The sequence below is a fragment of the Mandrillus leucophaeus genome, unplaced genomic scaffold (assembly GCF_000951045.1).
Source record: "Mandrillus leucophaeus isolate KB7577 unplaced genomic scaffold, Mleu.le_1.0 Scaffold943, whole genome shotgun sequence".
Taxonomy (NCBI): Eukaryota; Metazoa; Chordata; class Mammalia; order Primates; family Cercopithecidae; genus Mandrillus; species Mandrillus leucophaeus.
Window position 1 is genome coordinate 956,446 of NW_012110286.1, and position 20,243 is coordinate 976,688.

Below are 20,243 nucleotides of genomic sequence, written 5' to 3' on the forward strand. Positions count from 1 at the left end.
GAAAAAAGATACATAAAGCAAAACAAAAATACAGGTATATTAAAAATACGATCTCAATTGAAATAAAAAAATAAATAAACTTCCACAATCCAAGACTTTTAAGAGTGGCTGCCAAATACTATTTTTTCTAGACTGAGATTAGGTAAGAAGCTGAGAGCCAATACATGATTACTGAAAGTCAAACAGGATACAGATTTCTTCTAAACTTTCTCAGAAAGTATTTATAAGCACCATTTGACTAGAGCAATAAGACCCATGTACATGGATAGGGCACTGGGGTGATAGAAGAATGTTTCAACAGAGAACCAGTTTTTACTGTGGAATGGAGAGAAATCAAATTCTTAAGAGATAATTTCCCATCCCACAGTCACTCAGTGAGTATTACTAGAATTGAATTAAGATGAAATAAATGTATAATAAAACAAAAATATTCCATCTTTACTATAGTTCCATTAGAAGAGAGCTTGCTAATTTTAGACAGTGTAGTCCAAAAAATATAAACAATTATTTTCTGTCAGATAACAATGAGATAACAAATCAACAGGGCTTTTTAAAAATTATACAAACATGGCAAAAAGAATGTGAAAATAAAATACCTGTATTTGGGAAAGCATGAAATATAAACACTGTCACTATTAGTTTTCTATACCAGGCGCATCCAATATTTTGATTTCCCTGGGCCACATTGGAATAAGAAGAATTGTCTTGGGCTACACTTTAAATACACTACCACTAATGACAGCTGATGAGCTAAAAATGAAATTTATGAATTTGTGTTGGGCCACATTCAAAGTTGTCCTGGGCCGCATATGGCCTGCAATCCATGGGTTGGACAAGCTTGCACACCATTCTGCCTATCAGTAGAAGTTTATTATTGCCACCACCACCAAGATTTACTGATGGACATTATATGCCAGTTATTGCAATTTATTTATTTCATAACAGTTGCTTTATAGATCAACAACTAAATTACAGTGTAAAGAAGAGGATTCACGTATAGTTCTTCTTTTTCTTATTGAGAACAAATTCTTCCTCTGTTTGCAATGCTTAGTAAAGAAGTCAATGAGAGCCAGTAGTCAGTGGTTCCACACTGGCAGGAGCATACCAACATAGCTGTTGACCTGCAGCATTGGTACCCATCCCCGCCACTACATAATTTGACCCTTAAACAAATGCTATTTTGCGATAATAGGTAAAATATCAGTGCAACTTCAAATAACAACACTTGTACACGTTTTTATTCAACATTTTACATTATTCCACAAATATGTACAATTTCCATAATAAATTAAAAACAAATGAGTAAAGTAAGTCTGAGAGAAGTTCGTAGTCACTATATTACTCAATGACATTTTTCTGCCTTCATTTCTAAGAGTTCATCTGATCCAAAGCCTGATCATCTTCTTGACAGAAAAACTTGTTTTGACAGCACATTTGAAATGCCGAGTGTTTTGTTATGTCTAAGCAGCAGAGTGATGTTCATTAGTAACAGAAGCACTTTATAAAGAATCAGTTGCAATCAAGAAGTGTTGATGAACATTTGGACAATATGTACAAAACTCTGCAAAAATTCTTTAATATTTTTTTCCTCTAGTTCCTCACATTCTTTGCATCCAGATTCTGTTATATTCTGCAAAATATAAAGAAAGATTAAATTGGCAATTTATAATTAAATTAAATATACATTCATGGGAATGGGAATATCATATCGTTTGAACCATATGGTGAGGTCTTGAGATATGAAAACTTTAGCAAATAAATAGCATACTAGGAAGAATTATGAGAAAAGAGAACTGGGAGATTTGATACATGTTTATTTTTCCAATAATGGGTTAAGGACATTGAGAAAAATAAGCTGTGTCTGTCAGACCATGGAGTTCCTGCTTTGAGCCCTTCAATGGTTTCCTATCATCTACTTCTAGCATAAAGACCATGCCTCCCTGCATAGCACACAGGCTCTTCATGAGCTGTTTCTTACTTCTTTATCTCACATATACCCCGTGCCTCAATGTTATGCTCTAGGAACACTGAGTGAGCATCTGGCTTTCCTTGCCATGCACAGCTTACTATTAGATGCCTCTCTGCCTTTGCTTTTCTCTCTGTTACATTCTTTCCTATTTTAGCTGCTGCTAGTCACACTTAAGATTATTCAAGTACTCTTTTAGGGAGGCTTCTCTGAACCCCTGGGTTCCCAGGGCTGGACTCAATGTCCCATCTTTACATCTCAGAACCTCTTATTTAGACCTCTCTCACAACATCTCATGTATTCTATTCATATTATGAAGTTTTACTCTTTTTATACTATAATACTATTCTCTAAGCTCTCTACCAGAAGGGCAAAGCCAGTACGTTTGTTTCCCTAGCATTCAGCACAGGGCCTAATGCACTGTAATCACCCACTGGTTGAATTGAGCCATTTAGGTGAATACCACAAATTGTTGTAATTCAAGCACAGTTTTATGGATAACTAGAATGTTCCAAATGTAGCAATTAAGAATAAACTTTTTAGAGATCATCTGAACCATGAAGGCTGTGCCAGCAAAAATAAAAATTAGATTTTATATCCATTAACTATTTGGAATTCAGCATCACTAACATTTATCAAGCACATCCTCTATGCCAAGCACTGTCATGTTTCATATAATGCTGTCCTATTTGATCCTGAAAATAATCATGTCAGCTAGGAAGACAGAGGTATTGACTCATCTCAGCTGACATAATCAACTGAAATTCTTCACATCCAGGTCTTCTGACTGCGCAGTCCTGCCCACGCATTCCAGCATGTATACTACACTCTGCCATGATGAGGGTGACTATCAACATTCACATTAAAGAGCTCATCATTTATTTCGCCATGAGTTATCTGTTGCATGGCTCACTCTTTCCACCAATAAGATGGAGATAACATCATAAGAGTATTATAAATCTTAATCAATTCATTTCATACACATATAAAGTATTTAATGTATATGAGACACTGTTCTGGGAATTTGGATATAGTACTAATAAAAAACAAAAACACTTGTCCCTTTTAAGCTGACATTCTCATAGGGAAAAACAGACAACACCCATTACATAAAATATATCGTATTCCAGATATGGGACCTGCAGACAAGGGGACAGGGAGTGCTCAAATAGGGAAGGGATTTTGAGAAGGTAACACTGAAGCAAAGACATAAAGCAGCATTGTATTTTTAGAGAAAAGTCAAGGTGTCCACCCACACAAGTTCAGGGTCTTTGCACTTTCAGTTGTGTCTGCCTGAACATATGTCCCTAGATACCCTTAAGGCTCATTCCCTCACATCTTTGTCAAATGGCAGCTTATTAGTTCAGCCTACCCTAACTGGAGCCCCAGTCCCCCTACCCTACCTTCTTTTTCACCACTGGACTTCATAAATAACTAACTTATTACTCATTTGCTGAGTGGTTGGTTTCTTTCTGTTTCCTCCCTCTTTAACAGCAGGGATTATGGGTATTTTTTCATACTGTCTCCTGAGGGCTAAAAAGTATTTATGAAATGAACTAATTTGATTATGCCTCTTTGTTACAAAACTGCTTTCTCTCTACCTTGCTTTGGCCACTGGTGTTTTGCCATGAAAGTCATAATTCTTTGCACTTCCGGGCCTTTGCACAGCTGATGCCCCAGCCTATCATATGAGTACCTAGAATTTGCTCTCCTGGAACCCTCTACTGCTCAAGTTGCCTGGAATGTCCCAGATTATACTCAAATTATTAATATTTTCATTGTTATCCTTTTAAAGCATTTATCTTCTCATAAGATAACAGACTCTGCAGACAGACTGCTCAGGTAAGAATTGTGGCTCCTCATTTTACTAGCTGTATAAACTGGAGCAAGTGATCCAAGCTCTCAGTGCTACAATTTCTTCATCATTCAAATAGAAATAAAGATAACTATCTCACAGATTTGTCATGAGGATTAAATGAATTAACAATTTAAAGCTCAAAGAATAGTGTCTGCCACACTGTGATAACTCAATAAATGTGAGTTACTATTATTGATGTTAGACACTTGAGTATGTAATTAGATTAATGTCTATCCACTGCACCTGACAATAAACACCTTGAGGTCAGTGACTTGTCTGTCTGGTTTGCAACTATAATTCTAGCACTGAAGCACACTACCTGGCATGATTCTGTAAATGTTTGTCTACTGAATAAATCATTGAACAGTTTAGCATTGTGTGCATGCTGGAGTTGGTGCCACTTTTGGATGCCATTCCACTGGAAAAGGACTCCTTCTCCTAAGTGCCCCTTAGGAGGATCTGCTTGTCCATGAACGACTTCTCCAAATCAGGCCCAAAACATAAGATGCAACTCTGAGCAACTGTTGGAAAACTCACCCCATTAGAAGACAAGATGTTGTTTGCTAGGATGATAAGATTTTCTACTGTATCATGAATATCTGTATCTCCGGACTCATGTGAAATTACTTGCAACTCCAAGAGAAAGCACTTCATTGCTGTTACCTTGCAACTGGGCTAAAAATAAAAGTTATAAAGAACAATTAATTTTTTGTGATTATTAATTTTCATACTGATGTAATTTTGATTTTCAAAAAGTTAATGCAAATATTTTATAAAGATACACAATATCCTTAAGAAATTTTACATAGGAGGCAGTTTAATTTTTTTTTTCTTTTGGCTTTAAAATAAAAACCAAAACAAACCAATAAAACACAATCAAGAAGGATGGCAATATTGTACAGAACATGAAACTAGAAAATGTAGAAATATTAGCCACTTTTTCTCACTGAGCACACTTCCCCTGTGGAAAGGGTAATAATACTGGCCTTAGACTCTGAAAATATCAATATAGACAGTGCATTTGTAAGAAGTTTTAGAATCAAATCATGTTGTTAACACTTTAAATAGTGGTAGCTGCTAATTATACTATTCTTTCAATTTCCAAAGTTCCAGAGGGAGAGAAGCAATTCCAAGAAATTTATTAGAAAAATCAAAGCAGGACTAATGTCCACTCACAGGCTGGCCAAATCAGAAAAGGCTCTTAGGTGCCACAAAAATATGTTTTCCACAACATTTACTTTAACAAGAACTTAAAGAAAGGAAACAAGGAATATCTAGGGATTTGACCATTATTTGACTTTGTGTTCTCAATACCTTGCACAGTGCCTGGGAGCCTGCAGGCACTCCACAAATGCTTACTGAATGGATGAAAAAATGAAAAAATACACCCATGTGCCCAGCACTGGTAATATTCCTTAACCCCGACAGTCACTGCTTAGGATTGAAAGACAAATACTGTCACCGTATCAGCAATAATAAAACTGAGCTTCAGAAATGTTTAGTAATTTCCAAGGTAACACAAGTAAAAAGTGGTGGAGTCAGTTTTAAAATCTAAAGTTCAGTCTAAGGTTGTTTCTGTAACCCATGGGTTGCAAAGTTATCTTATTGCAAAAAAGCAATCTCAGGATGCTGAATTTGGTGGTTAATTGACTACTTTCCATTTTACAAAAAATGCAGAGAAAAACAACACATGCTGAAGCCAGAGGAGGGAGACAATTTCTTTGGGCAGCAGCATGACCCAATTGGTTGGTGAATATCTCTTTTTTCTAGTTTCTGGCTATGGTTTCTTTCCAATGCTTAGAAAGTCATCTATGTAAGAGAAGTTCCAATTGAAGAATAATGGAGAGGGACATAAAGTTTGTTTTCCCTGAGGTGAAGTTGGGGATTCATTTCTTGGTTTTAGTAACAATCCCGAAGGGAAGGACCACCACCAAAATGACAAATCCTACATGCCTTAGTAAATGTCAATGTATTAATGAAACAAGTTCAAAATCACTTTTCAATTCTAGTACGTTTCATGGGTTATGTTTCTTTTCTCACATAAAGAATAATTGGTCAGAATCTTTTTCTGACAAATGTAGAGAACCATGTAAAATGCAGAACATGGACGACTTTAAGCAATTTATGGAAAATATTACAGATGGTGATACATTACAGCATTGGAAATAACTGATATGTTGGCTACTCTTAAATTGAATAAGTTAATCTGATTTTTGCATCTAATTGCATCATGATGCAACTGCATCACAAAAACGTATAATGTATCTTGTTTGACATTGAGGGAAAAGACTTTTTTAATATTTTGACTTGGCACCATCACAAAAATAGTGTTTATGTAGCTATCTGCCCCCAAGTCCCATCTCAACAATCACTAATAAAACTCATTGATCATATATTATAGAAACACACCAAAAGTTAGATTTTAAAACTACACATATTTTAGTTGTTACAAAAATATACTTTTAAAAACTTTGATAACGAGACAAATAGCAATTTTGAAAAAAGTATACTCACGTGAACATCACTTTCTGTATATAAAGTAGCATCAATATGCATAGACTGGAAGGAAACAAAATTAGACAATATTAAAAATTATGCCCTGCTTTAAATATTATGAGCACAACCTACTGAAAACATTACATTGTTTTTAATTCATTTATATATTTTGAGATAATTTAAAATTCATATGAAACTGTAAGAGTAAATACAGAGATATCTTGTGTACTCTTCAACAAGCTTCCCCCAGTGGTAATATCTTCTATAACCACAGTACAGAATTACAATCAGAAAATTGACATTCATACAATGCAGTCACCTTGTTCAGATTTCACAAGTTTTATGTGCCACAGCATGTGTACATGCATATGTGTGAAGTTTTATTCAATTTTATCACTTGCATAGATTCACATCACCACCACCACAGTTAAGACACAAAATAGTTCCATCACCACAAGGATTATCCTGCTATTCTTTCATAACCAAAGTCACCTTTCTCCCTATACATACCTCATCATCACCCAATCTCTCTAAATTCTGGCAAGCACTTCTCTGCTCTCCATTCCTATAATTTTGTCATTTCAAGAATGTTACGTAAAGGGACTCATATCGTATGTAACCTTCTGAAATTAGCTTTTAAAAGAATTGATAGACATTTTTATGAGTCATTTAGGTTTACAGAAAAACTAGCAGAAAGTACAAAGACTTATACACCCCTTTGTCCTCCACCCCAGTTTCCCTATTGTTAATATCTTGCATTAGTGTGGTGTGTTTGTTATAATCGGTGAGTCACCATTATGATCTTAGCTATACAGAATATTAGGGCTCATTATTTGTGTTGTATGTTCTACAGGTTTTGACAAATGTATAATGCCACCCATCATCATATATTAACATTTTCACTGCTTTAAAAGTAGCCTGTGCACTGCCTAGCCATTTCTCCCTCCCTCCGAACCCCTGGCAACCACTGATCTTTTATTGTCTCCATAGCTTTGCCTTTTTCAAAATGTCATAGTTGGGATCATATAGTGTGAAGCCTTTTCACATTGGCATCCCCATCTTTCACTTAACAATATGGCTTTGAAGGTTTCTCCATTTATTTTCATGGCCTGATAGCTTATTTCTTTTTATCAATGGATAATATTCTGTTTTATAAATGTACCCCAGTTTCTTTATGAAGATTGACTTTTTTCACTCATCATAATACCCTGGAGATCCACCCACCTTGTGAGTATCACTAGTTTGTTCCTTTTTATTACTCTGTAGTATTCCCTGACATGATATGCCACAGTTTTTACAACTAAAGCACATTTGTTTCCAGTTTTTGGCAGTCATGAAAAAATCTCTATGAACATTCATGTACATATTTTTGTGTCCACATAAGTTTTCATTTATTGAGGATGAATGTCTAAGAGTACAATTGTTGGACTGTAAGGCAAATGCATGTTTTGTTTGTAGTTGTCTTTTTTAGTAATGTCTCTATTTGGTTTTAGCATCAGAGCAATACTGCCCTCCTAAAATCAACTGGAAAATGCTCCTTCCTCTTCTATTTTCTAGAAGAAACTGTAAAATTGTTGTTAGTGCTTCTCTAAATATTTGATAGAATGTTTCAGTGTAACCAGCAGGCTTGGAGATCCCTTTTTTGGAGCTTGTGTATGATGAATTCAATGTATATAGTGATTACAGGAGTGCTTGGATTGTCCATTTCATCTTCACATGTTTTGGTAGTTTGTGGTTTCTGAAGAATTGGTCCGTTTCCTCTAAGTTGTCAGATCTGTGAGCATAAAACTGTTCATAGTTTTTCTTATTATCCTTCTAATGACTGCAGATTCTGTAGTGACAGCCTCACGTTTCATTCCTGAGATCTGTGTCTTCTCTCTTTTTATTTCTGTCAGTCTTATTAAAGATTAATTGTATTGATTTTCCAAATAACCAGTTTTATGTTTCATTACTTTTTTCTATTGTTTTCTTGATTTCAATTTCATTAATTTTGGCTCTTACATTTAAATATTTTCTTTGTTCTGCTTGTATTGAATTTGTTTTGCTCTACTTCTTCTAGTTTCTTGAAGTGGTAACATAGATTTTTGATTTGATAATTCTCCTTTTTTTCTCATGTATTCTTTTGATTTTAAAAAATGTCCCTGTCAGTATTGCTTTAGCTGCATTGCATATACCTTGATATGCTGTATTTCATTTTTTTCATTGTATGTATTATGAATATCCTTTGAGATTTACTCTTTGACCCATGTATTATACAGAGGTATAGTATTTAATTTCCAAGCATTTGGAGATTTGCCCATTGTATTTAATTTCCTGATTTCTGGTTTGATTTCACTGTGGTTTGAGAACAAATTCTGCATGATTTAAGTTCTGAAAAAATTTTTAAAGTTTCTTTTATGGTTCAGTATATATTCAGTCTTGATAAAAAAAAGTATATTCTGCTGTTGTTGGGTATAGTGGTCTATGTGTTAAATTAGATCCTGTTGGTTGGTTATGTTGTATTTTTATGCCCTTGCTGATTTTCTGTCTAGTACTTCCACTAGTTACAGAGGAGGAGGTGGTGAAATTCTCAAGAATAATTGTGGATTTGTCTGTTTCTCTTTTAGCCCTATTATTTTTTGCTTCACAAAGTTTGAGGCTTTGTTGTTTGATGTGTATACATTTAAGAACATTATGTTTTCCTCATGGATTTGTTTTTTATCATTATGTAGTGTCCCTCTGGATTCTAGTAACCTTATTTTCTGTGAAGTCTACTTTATTTGATGTTAATCTAGCCACTTCTGCTTTTTATAATTAATGTATGCATGTGTATCAGTCTAGAGCTGCTGTAATAAACTACCACGAGGTGGGTGGTTTAAAACAACAGAAATTTATTCATTTACAGTTCTGGAGACTGGAAGTCCAAAGTCAAGATGTTGGTAGGGCCATGTTCCTTCTGAGGGGTCTAGAGAAGAATCCTTTCTTGACTTTCCCAAGGTTCTGGTAGATCCTGGCAATCCCTGGCCTTCCTTGGCTTATAGGGGCATCACTCTGATCTCTTCCTCTATGTCTTCACATGGCTTTCTTCCCAGTGAGTTCCTCTGTGTCCTTTCCTTTTCCAATAAAGACACTAGTCACTGGATTTAGGGCCCACCCCACTCTAGTATGATCTCATCTTAATTTCATTAATTATATTTGCAAAGATATTATTTTGAAATAAGATCACATTTTAAGGTTCCAAGTGGATGTGAAATTTGGGGGGACACTATTCAACCCATTATAGTATGGTATATCTTTTTCTGTCTTTTAAAATTTCAACCAATGTATGTCATTGTACCAGAACTGAACTGCTTATAGATAGGATAGATGGGTGGTGTTTTGTTATCAACTCAGCCAATCTCTCTCTTTTACTTGGTGTATTCTCATACTCTCCTATGATACTAACCACAGGAATGCTGGATCTTTTGTCACTGTTCTCAAGATCAGTGATGCTTTTTCTTTTTTTTTAAGTCAATTGTCTCTCTAGTATTCTGTTGTCAAATTAACTATCATTCCTTTGTTATTCATTCTGCTAATGAGCCTTTACAGTTTGCTTTATATTTCAGTTGTATTTTCAGTTATACTTTCTATATGGTTCCTTTCATATCTTCTATTTCTTTGTTAAGGCATTTAGTTTTTCATTTGCTTCAAGGGCATTTGTAACTGGTTTTTGAAGCACTTTATATAATGTCTGCTTTCAAATCCATGTCAGAGAATTCCAACATCTGATCCCCTTCAATTTTGTAGTCTGTTGACTATATTTTCTCATTCAAGTTGTAACTTTCCTATTTCTTGGTACAATGGGTGATTTTCAATTGTATCTTGGCTTCATGTCTATTATGTTAGGACACTCTGGTCCTATTTAAATCTTCTATTTTAGCATGCAGTCAGCCTGTTTGGATTTAGCATGCAAGTTCTAACCTACTTTTTAATGCTGTGAATCCAATGACAATTTAGTTTTCAGAACTTTGTGGTGCTATTTTGGTATGCTTGGTGCCATTGAGACTTCCACTGAAGCTGATATTACCTTCTATGGCAGGAAGCACTTCCTTAGGTCAGGCAATCTATTTTCTCAAGGTGGGAGAAGAGGGCCTTTAGTCCACAAACAACAACAGCTCTTCTCTGGGTCAAGCCATTCTCCCTGCAGGTGCCACCAAGATATCTGGCTTCTCCAGATACAGGAATATAATACCTCACCTGTGCAGACTAGAACTCATCAGGCTGGGCCGCTTATAAATTAAGATTTAAAGATAATTAGATTATAAAACAGTAAGGAAAAGATTTCTTTTTCAGCTTTATAAGATCATAAATTTCTACAAAAATCTTGTTGTTTCAAGTGTGGTTTCTTTAAGACAGATAGAAAAACACAGAGAGAAACAAACTTCATAGCAGTTCTACCAGGCATTATATGGAAAAATGAGTACTCACTTGAATAAGATCTTCAATTTTTTTCAAATCACTTATTACATTCACCCAGTTGGCTTCTGTTTTAGGGAGCCCTGCACTGAAACAGCTGAAAGAAAAACCATGAGCAAAGCATTTTGAAGGAGCCTATTCATCTTGATGAATACTATAAGCAAAAGAGCAATCAATAATTTTTTTATTCTGACCAGTGAAAAAAATCAGTGTTATCCTTGCCTCTGTGCATTCAACAGCCTTGTAGCTGAACATAAACATTGAGCATATAGTACAACTTTGACATTTTATGGTAACTTGAGGCTTCACCAACCTGATTAGAGAAAAGCCTAATTGTAGGCATACTTTATAAATAAACTGGCTCAATTTATCACAATGAAATAGAAACAGTGCCAGATGTGTGGCAAGGCTCAGTAAATGATTTTGAATGAATTACTAGTTTCCTTTACGTAGAGATTTACTGAGACTTTGAAGTCTAATAAATAGGTAAAATTCTTAAAATAAGTAATAATTATTTTCATGTAATGATTTTGACAGTAAATGTTTTTTTACAAAACATTAAACACGCCCCTTTCATGTTGCTCATGCTCTTACTATGCTTGCAGCAGCTTTCTCCATAAACATTACAGACTTCATCCCAGTGTAGGCTGAATGACCATATACTTACTCACTTTCATAAATTTCATAAAAATTAAAATTTAATATCCAGAAAAAATACACTTATACTGACCAAGTAACATTGGAATGATTCTTACAGCTTGAGGAAAAATAATCCCTCACTTCCTGATGGATCTTACACAGAAGCATGATAGTCAACACTAATCTGTCTTATGATGAAGAATTACCTGCACAAATCTATGGTTCCCAATACCATGAAGGCATTAGTAGAGTAAAACTGAACTGAGAGTCAGATTATATAACTATAGGTTAGGTGCTTTGGGCCAACTGGGTATATTAGCTGCATCTAAGAGAGAAGAAAAAAGTTAATAGTCATGGAAACATATGAATTTTATTAGAAGGAAACAACAAAAGGCTTAAATAAAGAAAGAAATGTTTTCAACTGAACTAGGATAAGGATCAAGGGATAGGAGAAGTCAGTGTCAGGGACAGATAAGAAGTAACATAAGCAAATTCTAAATATCTACTTTTAATTGCCGTGAAAAATATGTAGTCTATCAATAAGTGGTACATTTCCAAGCTCAGTTAAATATCAAAAGGCCCAATTTATTTGAGGGCTATAATGCTCATTTGTACTATTACCACAATGTAGAAAAACGCTCAGTTAGGTGTTTACCCAACCTCCTCTGAATCTCTATAGTCTGCCTTCTATCCCCCAGATACTGAGTACCTAGAGATATAAGCAAACTGAACATAAACTAACTTAATGGAAAAGATATCCGAGGACAGTCATCATGACCATGAACATAATATTATTTATGCCTAAAGATAAAATTACCCCAAAATGAAGACATGAATGCCAGCTTCAGTTAGAAAATGACTGTTTAGAAGTAAACACAAGTAGCACTGGATGGAAATACTTCTCAAATGTGGTTTCTGAAAAATATAATCATAGACAAATGGTTACATTTTTTAGTTAAAAAGTGAGGTTTAAAATAACATGTCAACATATTTTTAGGTCTAAAGATGTAATTTTTTCATATTTTCATAATTAATGCTCCTTATCAAAAAATAATAAAACTATAATTTATATTTTTTTGCTTTCTCTCCTACCTCCAACTCTGTCTCTTATGCACAAAATTCCTTAACAGATATTTCTGCAGATGCATGTCAGAGATAATTTAACAAAGTTGACATATTTGTTAATTTACATACATACCAATGTCACCACTTAATGTTTTTATATTATCTTTGACCTCCTCCTCATCCTTCTCTCTGTTTTAGCAGGCCAAAATAATTTATAAAGCACAGGTTAATAACATGCATTAATAACAGAGATGCACTGGTTATATTAACTTCACATAAAATATTGATAAAATGAATTATATCAATATTATTTGGTGAAAAATTGGATAAAATGGAACCAACTACAGATACTATATTCCATCTCGAGAGTGACTATCTAATAATTTTTCTTGGTGATTTAGGAAAATCATTTATCCTAGAACTTACCAGAGTTTTGATACTTTCACCTGCCTCTTTTATGTTGTCAAAGCTTTTATAGTTTCAGAAAGCAGTGTTACCTGCCACCTTAACCATTGATTGTTCATGCTTCCTTCTGTTTACACTGAAAAGATGAATGATAACCACACCCTGCCCTCTAAGACTACACAATTTAGTGTGTACGAAGACATTTAGAGAACACAAAAGAGTGGGATAAGTGAAATAACACATTTATAATGACAAGAAGAGCCTTAAGATGGTCAATAGAGTTTTTAAAAACCTATTTAATTTATTTTCAAAATAAGAACAATCCAAATGTGAACATACATCTATGACATCCCAAGATCTTTAGAGAACAACCATGTAACTTATTGCAAAGACTCTGAGATTCAAACGACCTTTTAGGGAAATTCCATATGCTATTTTCATCTTTTTTTTTTTTCTTACCGAAATTCTCATTACTCAAAGCCACGGTAAATCCTTAAGTGTTGAAGAAGAGTTGGCTATGGCAGGGGGTTTCCAGCAGCCATCCATCCACGGTGCTTCCTACAATACAATCTAGGGTAAAGTATGATCCATTAAAAACACAAGTGGACTAGTGAGAAAAAGAAAGGGAGGGAATTAATACTTATTGAACACCTACCTTTTAATAAGCACTCTATTAGTTACTTAACAGATGCATCACCTTTAATCTTTACAATAATCCTATGGAAGAAGGTTAGTAGCATTTGGGTAAGCTGCTCTAGGTCCACAGCAAGTACATAACAGCCAGCATTTGAGACCAGGTCTGTCTAATTACAAAGCCTTTGCAAAACTTTTCTATTATATTATGTCCCTGAATTGAAAAATTCCAGAGTCATACTAGTAAAAAGAAAAAACAAATACTTAGATTTATAGAAGTACTGATTGTTAATTAGTTTACAACAGCAGTAGTCATTTCTACAGTCACTGAATATGTATCTTCAGTCTTTTAAATAAACCACTGTTAATCATTTGAGAATTTTGTAAACAAGAAAATTTTATTTTTCTCACTCAAATCAAGTGAAGAATGTGAAGATTAAACATTCCTAAATTCAACTCTATGTCATTAAAAGCAGTTTATAACCAAAATATACAAAAATACAAACAACTATTTTCTGCCCTTTTAAATAGTATATATGTGGTGACCTCTTCCACAAAAAATCAAAATCTTCCACAACCCATGGCACAAATATTCACTGAATTAAGTTCTATAAACTCAAATAATTAAATTATTATACTTTTCAGATGTTTCTGAAATATAAAAATGGCTGCTTTAAAATATATTATGTATAACTCACAGAAAGAAAAAGCTAACACTTATTTAAGTATTAAGCAAGATATAAAGGTGTATCCAATAGAAATACCTTTTTGTCCACAAGAACATATCAAATCTAATCTTCCTGTTACACATGATCTAAATCACTCATTGATTGGTTTATTTAAAGCAAACCTTCCTTATCACTCTCATTTTATAATTATTCCCTTTGTCTATATTATCTCAGTGCTTCAAATTTTTTATAGAACTTCACAGTTATCTTCATCATTTCATCCAAAGTCTCTTACATTCCCTACCTCCCTTTTAGTTGTGGTATCCTCAAATCCACATTTTTCAAACAGCAATAATATTGACTTGGGATTGAGCAATGCCGTGGGTGATTAATTTTTAATTAGGCCTTACTAAGCTACTTTTGTAAACAATTTCATTCCTGGCCTCTTATAGCAGTGAGGCTTTACAATATCACAATGGATTTTCACTACCCTGCTCAACTACATCCTGCTGGCATAAGTAAAAGAAAACTAAGTGTTTAGCCAGAATACTCCACAATAGAGTGTGATTGCCAAACATGGAGGAATGCAATAGAAAATGTCCTCAAAGGTATCTAACCAAATTATGATATTGGAAGCCAGTGTAGATGAAAAGAAGTATTGGCCGGGCGCGGTGGCTCATGACTGTAATCCCAGCACTTTGGGAGGCCGAAGCAGGCGGATCGCCTAACGTCTGGAGTTCGAGATCAGCCTGACCAGCATGGAGAAACCCCATTTCTACTAAAAAAATATGAAACTAGCCAGGTGTGATGGTGCATTCCTGTAGTCCCAGCTACTCGGGAGGCTGAGGCCAGAGAATTGCTTGAACCCAGGAAGCGGAGGTTGTGGTGAGGCGAGATCATGCCATTGCACTACAGCCTGGGCGACAAAAGTGAAACTCCATCTCAAAAAAAAAAAAAAAAAAAAGGAAGTATTTTATAGCTCTGCTTGCTGCCTGAATCCATTTTCTGCTGCTAGAAGAGAACACCACAGACTTAATTTATAAGGGACACAAGCTCATTTGGCTCACAGTTCTGCAGGATGGGAAGTACATGAGCATGGCACTGACATCTGCTAAAGGTCATCCTGTGGCGGAAGGGTACAAGGTGAAAGCAAGCACACAAGACAGAGAGGAAACTGAGCCAAAATTACCCTTTAATAAGGAGCCCACTCATGCAATAATAAACTGACTCCCTCCGTAACTGCATTAATCCATTTGTGAGGGCCCTGTCTAGTGAAAGTGCCTAAAGAGGTACCTAATTACCTGTTAAAGATCCCACTTCTTAACACTGTCACAATCACAATTAAATGTCAACACGAGTTTTGGTGGAGGCATTCAAACCATAGCATTCTGCCCCTACCCTCCCCTCACTGCTAAATTCATGCCCTTCATACAACGCAAAGTATATTCGTTCCATCTTAGTAGGCTCAAAATCACTCCAGTATTAATTCTAAAGTTAATACTGTTAGTTAATACTTATCTTTATCTAGTTAATCTAGTCATCTAGCTAATACTTATCTAAATCAAATATGGGTGAGATTTCATCCTGAAGGCAAATGTTCTGTAACCACGAGCCTGTGAAATTAAAATAAGTTATCTGCTTCCAAAATACAACGTGCGAAGGTATAGAATAGACATTCCCATTCTAAAATAGGGAAATAAGCAAGAAAAGAGGGATAACTCATCTGAAATAAGTCCAAAACCCAACAAGGAGAACAATATTAAATCTTAAAGTTGGAGAATAATTTCCTTTCACTTCATACTCTGCATCCTGGGCACTGAGCGGGGGTTGGACGCCTAAAGCCTCAGGCAGGTCAGATCCCACGGCTTTCCTAGGCTCAGCCTGTGCTTCAGTTGTCATGGGTTGGAGTCTCATGCCTGAAACTTTTCCAGACTACAACTCTACATTGTTAACCATAGTTCTGGTATTTTGGTGGCAACCCCATTTTCTTGGCTCCACGAGGCACTGCCCTGTCGGGGGTTGTCTGTGGTGGTTCTGCCCCTGTGCAAAGTCTCTGTCTGTGTCCCAAAGAAGTCAGCATCATCTTTTGAAGTCAAAGTGGAGGAAGCCATGCCCCCTGAGTTCTTGTATTCTGTGAGACTGCAGACTTAACACCACATGAATTTCACCAACGCTTAACACCTGTATCTCATGAAGCAGTGGGTCAAGCTGTAGCTGGGGCCACTTAAGCCATAGTTGGAGTGGCCGAAGAGTGTTGCACCAGAAAGTAGGGAGCCAAGTCCCAAGGCAGCCCTGGGCAGTAAGCCCACGGAGAGCAACCAGGTGGGGCCTGGCACTGGAAACCATTCTGCCATCCTAGAACTCTGGGCCTGTGAAATAAAAGAGACTAAATCCCAGCCCTGTCCTCAAGGAGCTCACAGGGTAGGAACTGTTTGGAATCTTGTGACTAGGTCTCACTGCAGGTGACTGGTAACTCACGGCAGCACTGAAATCGCAGCAGGATGGTACTGCCCAGGGAAACTACATCGTGAGGTGAGTAAGTTCACACAGCCAGGCATCTCTGTAGTGTTCATTCTGAAGTGAAAACTGTCCCTTAGACTCGTAGTCACACAGTTGCCTCTGCTCTAGTTTTTCCTTCTGCTTCAAATATTCTTCACTCAGATACTGTTGGGGCTCACGCCATTGCTATTTCCCAAGCAAATAAATGCTTGTGAAAATAACTGTAAACATCTTACATTCTATACCAATATTATAGTTCTTCCCAGTGAGGAAAGATGATCTGACATACTTGATGTTTTGTTTTATTCTGCTTATTAACTTGTCTAATCACACATTTAAAATTAATTAAACATACAAGAATAAAAGATTTACAAGTATTGGTTTATTGAGTTAAATACATCATCCATTCATTCACACTAGAAAAGACATGATAAGACTGAATAGAATATAGAGATTATAAGACAGCATCACTTTCCTTGATTCATCTAGTAACTATTCACTGAACATTTACTACAGGCTAGGCATTTTTTATGACCTTGGAGTACATCAATGATGGCAGAGCACAATTTTGATTTCAGAAAGAAAGATGGACTATATAGAAAATGCACAAATAAATTATTATAATTTTGTATTTTATTAGAGAGTGAAAAATTATCTAGGAAAAAGAAAAAAAAAGGAAAGAAGGGTGAGATTGAAATTTTGGGTGGTCAGGGTGAAGATAGCAAGGGTGTGAACCCCGGTAGTATCTCTGTGAAGACTATTTGAAGCAGAGGGAATAGATAGGGCAGAGGCAACTGTGTGGCTATGAGTCTAACGGACAGAAAAGAAGCCAGTGGAGTGAGCAAGGGCAAGAGTAGTCTGAGATGAGGTCAGAAAGGTGGAGGAGAGGAGGACCTGAATCTGCTTTGGGTGGCAGTGGAGGTAGAGACACGTGGTTAGAGTCTGGAAACATTTTTTACGACAGGACTAGTAGAATTTCCTGACAGATTGTAGGGTACAGGAGGAAACAAGAGAATGAGAATGACTCTGAGTCTTTTCCTCTGAACACCGGAGATGATGGAGCTGCCATCAACTGAAACAAGCAAGCCTTTGACAGAGCTGATGCCTTGAGGAGAGGGGACAGGTCAGGAGTTTCAGTTCTGGACATGCTGAGTTTGAAAGGCTCATTAGATATGCACAAGGAAATGTCAAATACGCCATGGGATACGTAAATCTGGAGTTCAGGAATGTTACTGAACTGGAAATAGATATGCGACTCATGAGAGTGCTCATGAGGGAGTGGTGTAGGTAGAGAAAAGGACCAAAACCTAAGCATGGGATACTTCAGTATTAATTAGGTTAGGGATTATAAAAGAAGGACCAGGAAAGAAAAATCAAAAGGAATGACTACTGAAGAAGGAGAAAACACAGTCAAGGGAAGTATATCCAGCAAAAGAGAATGATGGACATATCCAATGCACTGACAGGCCAAGCAAGACACAGTTTCAGCACTGACCAGTGGGCTTGGCAACCCAGAGGTCATGTCAGATGACTCTGACAATAGCATGTTTAGGGGTATGATGGAGGGGGAAGCCTGCCTGGGATGGTTGACAAGAAAGTGGCAAGAAAAGATTTTGTAAATGCTAGTGCAGGAAATGTTGTTAAGAATCCTGCTCCAAAAGGGTGGAAGGAAAGGGGGTTGTAGCAGGTGGTAGAAAGTGGTGGAAATAACAACACGTTTGCATGCTAATGGGAATGACTTATTAGAGAGGGGGAGTTAAGGATGTTGGTGGGGGTAGGAAGTGCCAGAGCAATGTTCTCTAACAAGCAAGTGAGGATGAGGATGTTAGCTCACCTCCGAGAGGGGGTGAGGGCTGAGTCATCTACTGTCACAGGAAGGAATACTGAGTTATAAGGGGGGTGGGGCTGGTAGCTAGGTGTAAGTTTTCTACTATTACTTCCATTTTCTCAGTGAATTAAGATAAAATGTCATGAGCAGAAAGTGAAGATTGGAGGAGGATGGGGAAAGGAGGAGGATGACAGGGAAGAGGACACACAAAATAGCCATTTAGGTAACTGGGAGAATAGTATGAGAGCCTGGCCTATTGAAGGATCAATGTTGTGAATGGCTGTAGAGTGAGATTAGTCATTAAGGTTGTATGTGTTTTCTCCAGCCACAGTAAGCTGAAAGGGAAAGAAAGCCTGGAATAGGTAAGATTACTGGATTTAAACCTGTTGTGTGTATACCAAGATAGTACAAGGAAGAGAGGGGCAAGGGATTTCAGATTATATGTAAGGGAGCGATTGGGAGATTTGTCCGGGAAATTTTACTTCATATCTTTATTACAGGACTTCATAAAGGTAGTGTTACTTGAATCATACCATGAAGGTCGGATATATTCTAGCCATGAGTGAAAGGAGAAAAACAGCATTGAGGCAGAAGGCAGAACCCAAGCAAGGCCATATGCAAACAAGTATAGCGTGTTTTCCTAACAGTGTGAAAGTAGTGGTCGGCAGGACTCCACAAAACTGTCACCATTGTTTAATGCAGCAACTGTTAACACTTTGTGTAGAGGGCCAGATAATGTTTCATGCTTTGCAAGTCTTGCAGACTTTGTCGCCAGTGATTAACTCATCCACTCTAGTGTAAGAGCAGCTATAGACAACACATAAACAAATGGGTATGGCTGTGTTCCAATACAACTTTATTTATAAAAACAGGTGGTTGATGGATTTGAATCACCAACCACCTGCTTTGACAAATAAGTTGTCGGTTTTGATAAATAAACAGTTGGTTTGCCAGCTCTTGACCGCTACAGCTCTCTTAACCAGTCCTAATTTAAGCACAGCTGAGAAAGTGATATCTTTAAACATCTCCAATCTTCCTATCATTAATTGCATTAAGACATTTTCAGTAATTGCTTTCAAGCTGTTTTAAATTGACTCCAATGTGAGATTTTCAAATAAGAAGTTTCCTCAAACTTAATCTGTGTTCAATATCAAGGCTAAATAAACCCCAATACAAACTATAGTAACTTGGATTACTATAATGATTTTTAAAAATTCATTCATACAAATGTAAGACCTGAGGTTGGTATTAATTCTCCTATAAGACTACCCAACATGTTTATAAGGCCTATAAATTTCAGTTTATCAAAACCAAAAAAAAAGATTAGGTAACTACTTCATACAAAGTTATACAAATATATGTATCTTTTAAAATGAAATACCTTTAAGTCCTTTGGAATGCTTAAAATAAGACAAATTTGTTAATTATATTGAAATGTTTCCAAAGCAAACAATAATCTATATAAATATTCTTTGAACTGCCACAGACAGAGGTAGCAGTAAGATTTGGACATCTTAGTTTTAATCACTGTCAAAAAGCATTAATTAAACAAATAGTGGGTAAATATAGAAACACTATATTTAAACAATATATTTATATATAGAATTATATATTTAAACAATATTTAATATATATTTAAACAATATATTTATTTATAGAAATATATAAAATAAATACAGGAACACTTCAGGTAGTTTATCATTTAAGGTAAACAAGGGATATTCATTTATGTGGCTGGAGGGGATATGCAAT

The 20,243-nt window shown here is 36.0% G+C and overlaps 1 protein-coding gene across 3 annotated transcripts in view; it reads right to left on the reverse strand.

Annotated features, from left to right (window-relative positions):
- Positions 1–395: 395 nt before the first annotated feature.
- Positions 396–20,243, reverse strand: part of IL15 (interleukin 15) — a 98,783-nt gene continuing 78,935 nt past the window's right edge. For 2 of the 3 annotated variants that reach the window (XM_011970324.1, XM_011970323.1), the window contains exons 3-8: positions 13,323–13,433; positions 12,211–12,308; positions 10,767–10,851; positions 6,339–6,383; positions 4,362–4,499; positions 396–1,630 (exon numbers count right to left, since the gene is read on the reverse strand). In XM_011970324.1, coding sequence (XP_011825714.1) covers positions 1,520–1,630; positions 4,362–4,499; positions 6,339–6,383; positions 10,767–10,851; positions 12,211–12,308; positions 13,323–13,334 — 489 coding nt within the window. In that variant the 5' untranslated portion in view covers positions 13,335–13,433 and the 3' untranslated portion in view covers positions 396–1,519. Of the gene's footprint in view, positions 1,631–4,361; positions 4,500–6,338; positions 6,384–10,766; positions 10,852–11,599; positions 11,719–12,210; positions 12,309–13,322; positions 13,653–20,243 lie in introns of those variants that run through there. The other variant, XM_011970325.1, reaches the window with a different exon arrangement.